Source organism: Polyodon spathula, chromosome 1 (genome assembly GCF_017654505.1).
Source record: "Polyodon spathula isolate WHYD16114869_AA chromosome 1, ASM1765450v1, whole genome shotgun sequence".
Lineage (NCBI taxonomy): Eukaryota > Metazoa > Chordata > Actinopteri > Acipenseriformes > Polyodontidae > Polyodon > Polyodon spathula.
In genome coordinates, this window is record NC_054534.1 from 77,174,299 (window position 1) to 77,180,569 (window position 6,271).

The 6,271-nt window shown below is 35.5% G+C and overlaps 1 protein-coding gene across 1 annotated transcript; it reads left to right on the plus strand.

The window, feature by feature from the left end:
• Window positions 1-364: 364 nt before the first annotated feature.
• On the plus strand, window positions 365-3,635 carry fabp2 (fatty acid binding protein 2, intestinal). The gene is made up of 4 exons (XM_041227473.1): window positions 365-445; window positions 1,594-1,766; window positions 2,959-3,066; window positions 3,470-3,635. Exons 1-4 carry the CDS (start codon window positions 379-381, stop codon window positions 3,518-3,520), a joined length of 399 nt encoding a protein of 132 aa, XP_041083407.1. The 5' UTR covers window positions 365-378; the 3' UTR covers window positions 3,521-3,635.
• Window positions 3,636-6,271: the final 2,636 nt, after the last annotated feature.

The window sequence follows — 6,271 nt, forward strand, 5'->3', positions numbered from 1 at the left end:
TGACTATAGGTTACAGATAATCTTCTAGGCAACCTATTATACATTAAAATGAATTAGGGGGTCAAAGTTCTATAAGCAAAAAAACACTAAAGAAATGGAAAAAACCTGTAACACCCCATTATGCTCTTTAATGGAGAGATAACATACTTTATCTATGCAACAACTGCAACTGTGTGGGTGAACTTATCCACTGCAATATTGTGATATATGTATTTAGCCTTGACAAAGGAATTTGTCTTACTTGAGCTTTAAACAGCCACATCATCTTTGAGATTATCAGTTAGATAATGCACAGACTTTACTGCAAGCCATGGTTTATAAAGTGAGTCTGCTTTACAGGCTGTGCACTCATTGCAGAAACTCACTCCCGTTAGAAACATGACATTCAACGGTACCTGGAAGGTTGACAGAAATGACAACTATGACAAGTTTATGGAACAGATGGGTAAGCCCAGCTTTCTTTATTTTCTAAAAATGTAAAATAGTCTTAATATAAATAATGTAAGATCTGGTGTTTGTGACAGTTTTAGTATTTGTTATTTACTTTTAAAAACAATTTAATTGACTATTTCTTGCTGATAACTGAATTAGTTCAATACATATAATGGTTGCTAGGAACAGTTGAAAGTGCTATGCAATAGGAGTCTTCTTTCCATGCTTGTGTGTGTGTGTCTGTCTGGGTTTCTTTCTCTCTTTCCCTCCCCCTCTATCTGTCTCTCTCTCTCTCTCTCTCTCTCTCTCTCTCTCTCTCTCCCTCCACTTCCCCTTCTCAGTCTGTGTCATTCTCTCTCTCTTTCCCTTCCCCTCTTTCTCTCTATTTACCCATCTCTTCCTCTTTCCCCTGATCTGAGAGCTGTCGGGGGATGTGGCATATGTTATTTGTTAGGTGAGAAGTTGCTAATAAGGAGGGGTTGCTTATCAAGGAATGTATGGGCTGTGGGTGAGGGTTGGAGGCTTTATGTAGTGTTACAATTTTAAAATCAGCTCTAATAGTCCAGAGCTAGTAGCTAAGTATTTTACTTTATCGGTTACTCTGTATCAGGGCCAATAAATAAACTCTAGAAGTAGTGAGTTTCTCTGTATAATTTTACCTGTATATTGATAATAAAACCTAATTACTGTGATTTGAAATTTATTAGTTGTGTCTAGTCATGTTCACTCTCATGTTTTAATAGATATTAAAGAAAATATTAGGCCTTGTTTTCTTTACAAATAATAATGAAAAAAATAATATGTTTTGTTAATTTAATTTTGTTGTAAAATTATTTTAAATAGATAAGCACTAAATATGACCTGCAAGCTACACAGGTGAATACTTTAAATAGTCAGCCTCAACAATTTAGCAATTCAGCCTTAACAATTTTAGAACCCTGTGCTTTACACATTTGTGGAAACTCTCACAGATAGTCATTATCTATTAGTAAATGCTTGCCAAGCTTTGAATGTTGAAACTCTCAGAATAAGAGGAGCTTTGTTTCAGGCATACTAATGCAATTTAGTGCAAATATCTTCATATAAATGATTTACTTTTCAAAATACATTATTTATATCTCGGCAGTTCAGTCCTGAAATAGTTGAATGTTTCATTGACAGGTGTCAATTTGGTGAAGAGGAAGCTGGCAGCCCATGACAACTTGAAAATCACCATTGCACAAAATGGAGACAATTTCACAGTCAATGAGTCCAGTACCTTTCGCACTGTGGAAATCACATTCACCCTCGGAGTTCCCTTCGAATATAGCCTAGCTGATGGAACTGAGATCTCTGTAAGATCATTTTTTTTCAATGATTAACATATACTGGTACATATGTTCTTAGATAGCCAGTATTAATTTGATAGAAAATAATTAACATACAATAATTACCAGCTTACAGGACTACAGCTCTAGCTGAAGTGAGTGTTGACTGTAACAGTGAAAAGAAACTGAATAAAATAGTGATGCAAAAAGAATGTGAAGGTGGTTAGTACTTTATAGCATTTAAAGCAATTGATTTTCAGTAGTAGTTTCAGTAATTGTAGCAAGACCTATTAATCATATGCAGTGACTTACTCATTTAAAAACACACCTACATATTTAGAGTTAAGCATTCTTATATTTTGTTTGAGGACTGCCCTTTATGTACACATTTGAATCATTCTTCATAGGCTGCCTTTACTGCTGGATTAGTTTGAGGACTTGTGTTTACACTACAGGCACATGCCTCTTTACTTAAATATTGAAGCACGCTTGGGGTAGTTAGTTGTATCAACTAATAATTCAGTATGCCCATGCATTACAACTCACTTCCTCCCAGTGCCACACAGAGATTATTAGCATCTAGACCAGGGGTGTCAAACTCCAGTCATCGAGGTCCGCAGGGTCTTCTGGTTTTGATTCCAACTTAAACTCTTAACATAATTGATCTAATTATTTGTTCAATTTGACATTTAATATTTTGCAAGGTCTTTTACAGTTGATGGTTTTAAAAATGCACTTGATTCAAGGTACACTACCTATGAAACATTTTGAGGCCTCAAGAGAAGTATTAAATGTGTCCAGTTAATCAAATAATTAGATCAATTAAGTAACTGAGAGCTCAGGTGGAATGAAAGCCAGAAGACACTGCGGCCCTCCAGGAACTGAGTTTGACACCTCTGATCTAGATGACCCTCCAGCGCGGTGAACTGCAGCCTTGTGGGCTACAATCACAAAACGACAAAAGGCACACTTTACAATTTGTATTTAATGTTTTAATTTTTTAATGTTTTGGCCCATTACCTGGCAACAGAGCAGTCCAGATCAGCTAATTAACCCTCAAGCACATGTCACCTAATGGTAGTTATCTGAATTGCATAAATTGAGCACCAGACACATTGTGCTGCAAATGCATGAGCCTGCTTTTATTTGGCTCAAAATATTGCTTCTTTCATTTTGACACTTTAAAAGCATTCTCGTACCTACTGGATTTTTTTCTCAGGGCACGTGGGCCAAGGAGGGAGATAAGTTAGTTGGAAAATTCAGCAGAAAAGACAATGGCAAGGAACTCCTCACTGTCCGAGAAATCATTGCTGACGAGCTTGTCCAGGTAAAGTCTTGCTGATAAGTGGCTTAGATGGTAGACACAATATGCTGTAAAGTACACCCTAACATAACATATTAAGTACTGCTAATGGCTTTAATGCTATACAACAGTGGTGCACAACTCAGGTCATGGACGGCCGGTGTCCCTTCTGGTTTTTGTTCTAACCATACCCTAAATTAGTTAATTGGATCAATTAAGCTTCTAATAAGCTCCAATAAAGTACTTTCGGGTGCAGTTGGAATAAAAACCTGCAGGGACACCGACCCTACAGTCAACATACACTGATACATTTTTTAAAATAAAAAAAGAACACTAACCAGTGCTTTGACATGTCTGTATGTAATTATTGGGAAAATCTACCTCGAGTTTAACATTTCTTTTTTTTTTTCTTCTCTATCATTTCTAGAGCTACCATTATGATGGAGTTGATGCCAAAAGAGTTTTCAAAAGGGCTTAGAGATCTATTTTTTCAACAAAGAGAATAATAGAGAGAAACCAGCTGGCTTATTCCAAAGTGCACCTTCAATTTGAAATATCAACGGAATATCTTGAAAAAAAAATCCCCTATATGAACATGCTGTTTTTATTCAGTAACATTTGCAATGTAGTGCTTAAACATTTTTTTTTTGTTGATATTTTTGCAATTTCAAATACATACTAAATGAATAAAGGTATTATGTTTGTTCATTTGCATTGTCTATATTGTACTCAATTTAAATTAAGTTGATCACAATAACAACGTTGGAATTGTAAATACAGTACAAGTGTGAGGACAATCATTTACTCCTTCCCTAATGATCACTTATTTGGAACACTATTCTATAAATGTTATATTCTCAATCACCAGTTATTAATATCAATTCAGCAACTCACTGGTAACCAATGTAAGAACCTAAGCACAGGAGTAATATGTTGAGAAAGAGTATGAGAAAACAATCTGCAGATTTGTTCTGGTCAAGCTGAACCCTTCTGAGCACCGACGTCATTTCAGAAATATCTTGGGGGCGGAATGCAAGTTTTTGTCAACATTGAACACACCATACTCTGTCCTAAATATCATCATGAATGTGAAAAAAAAAACAGGCAGTAACTGGGCCACTTTTACAACAAGAGCGTGCTGCACTTTGTCAACATAGTTACATCTCACCAGATTTAATACATACTTCTAACCTCGAGTTACGTTTGATACATTTCATCTGCTTTCTACCGAGAATGACACTTTGCATCAAATATAAACCAATGAACACAAACTGCCAAACAAGCACCACATTCCTGTGAATGTTGAAAGCAGAAATGTGTAGCAAAGTTTTAAATAACATGTTTACACAGATAATCATGAATAAACTAAAATAAACGGGTAGTGTCCCACTTTCACCCAACTGCATCCCCTGCCCTATAGCAAACGACACCCCTGGCAAGCACTCTGTGTATACCAACAAACAAGGGATTACAAAAATCAAGAGGAAAGGTTATGAATGCATCCCTCTTATCCAGCACAGACCTAAATTTTGGAACATTTCTCAAATGACTGAATGCTGTAATGATAGCAACATTAAGATGGGAATCAAAGGAAAGATCAGGATCCATGATAACACCCAGGGTTTCACCCTAGTGAAGGTAGAATGGAATTCGCATCAAAAGTAATGATGGAATTACAGACACATACTCAACTTGTTCTTGATAACTTTACGTGCTCTTTACCACACAATGTATCAAGCTTTTCAGTTGCTTCATTTGCACTCTATCCCATCATGCCCAGGGCAGTAGTTACACCCACCCTTTTTTACGTACACAATAGCCACAAACACACACCAATACATAGCAAGAAAAACTTACTGTCACCCATGACAACACCAAATCAACATTGAGAAAAATCAACAGGGGCGGGACATCCAGGTTTGGAGAGAGTTGACTGGTGCTTTTTAGGAATTTCACTGAAGCCAAAAAAGGGTACTCCACAAGGAAGTATAATAAGCCCACTCTTATTTAATAGCATGTTAAATGATTTAACGGATGAAATTTTAAAAAGTAAATGTAAAGTAGTTTTTTTTTTTTTTTTGCAGACGATGGGGGATTCTGGATAAAAAGAAACGATGAAAGTGATACAGAGGGAATTACAAAGAATATTAGACAAAATAGTAAACTGGTCAGGTGAGTGAGGGTTTAAGATTTCTACAGAAAAGTTTGTAAGCATGATATTTCCAAGGAAAATGAAGGTGGAAAAGTTGAAGGTTAAATTGGGAATGAATGAGTTGAAAGAGGTTGAGGATTTTAAATATCCTGGTGCATCTTAGATGGGAAAACAAGATGGAATAAACAAATTCAGACTACTGAGAAGAAATGCAAGCAACATATAAATCTGTTGAGAGCTATTGCTGTGACAACTTGGGGAGCAGACCATGACTGTTTAGCTATGATCTATAAAGGTGTTATAATGGAGTGTTTTGGATTTTGAATGTCTAGTTCTGGGAGCTGCAAACAAAACCCAATTGCAGGTTTTAAATCAGATACAGGCTCAAGCTTTGCCAGTTTGTTCAGAAACAATGTGATCTTCACTGGTTGCAGCATTGCAGGTTTTGATAAGAACAACTTTATAGAGAAAGAGAGAACTGCACACTCAATTGCACTCCAAAATATTTTTAATTCATAAAAGACTTGTCACCAAAGTTTCGACACACAAGTGTCTTTGTCATGGTCCTAAATACAAATGTTGAATTACAGAGGTAAATACACTTGAGGTTATAAAAAGCAGGTGAACATAATTGCACATTGGTAAAATATACCAATTAAATCAACATTTTCCTACAGTGTCACCAGAATATAATTACACAACACTAGAAAATCTACAGAAGTTAAAAATATTTTTAATGACAATAGTCAGAAAGTCTTGTATAAAACATATAAACACTGAATTCAATATAACCCCCAATAGAAAATTATTTTATTTGTGTACGTATAATTAATACCAAAATACACAAGGACAATATGAGAACACCATAATCAGATATATTAATTCATGTGTCTTAATATAAGTTGACATAGATCATAACAAGGACTTAAGGTCAAATTCAACATTCATTCCATTAGGAACCATAGTTTTCAAATAATAAATCCAAAAGCTTCTCTTTGTAAAATAATCTAAATTGCCCCCTCTCCTAGGTAGCCTAACCTTCTCTATCCCTAAATAATGAAGAAATGTATATATATA

Excerpts from the sequence above, each read along its gene's own strand:
- fabp2 (XM_041227473.1), top strand. The coding sequence starts at position 379 with ATGACATTCAACGGTACCTGGAAGGTTGACAGAAATGACAACTATGAC. Across the intron at positions 446-1,593 it reads CAAGTTTATGGAACAGATGG|GTGTCAATTTGGTGAAGAGG; the intron begins GTAAGCCCAGCT and ends TTTCATTGACAG. Across the intron at positions 1,767-2,958 it reads CTGATGGAACTGAGATCTCT|GGCACGTGGGCCAAGGAGGG; the intron begins GTAAGATCATTT and ends TTTTTTTCTCAG.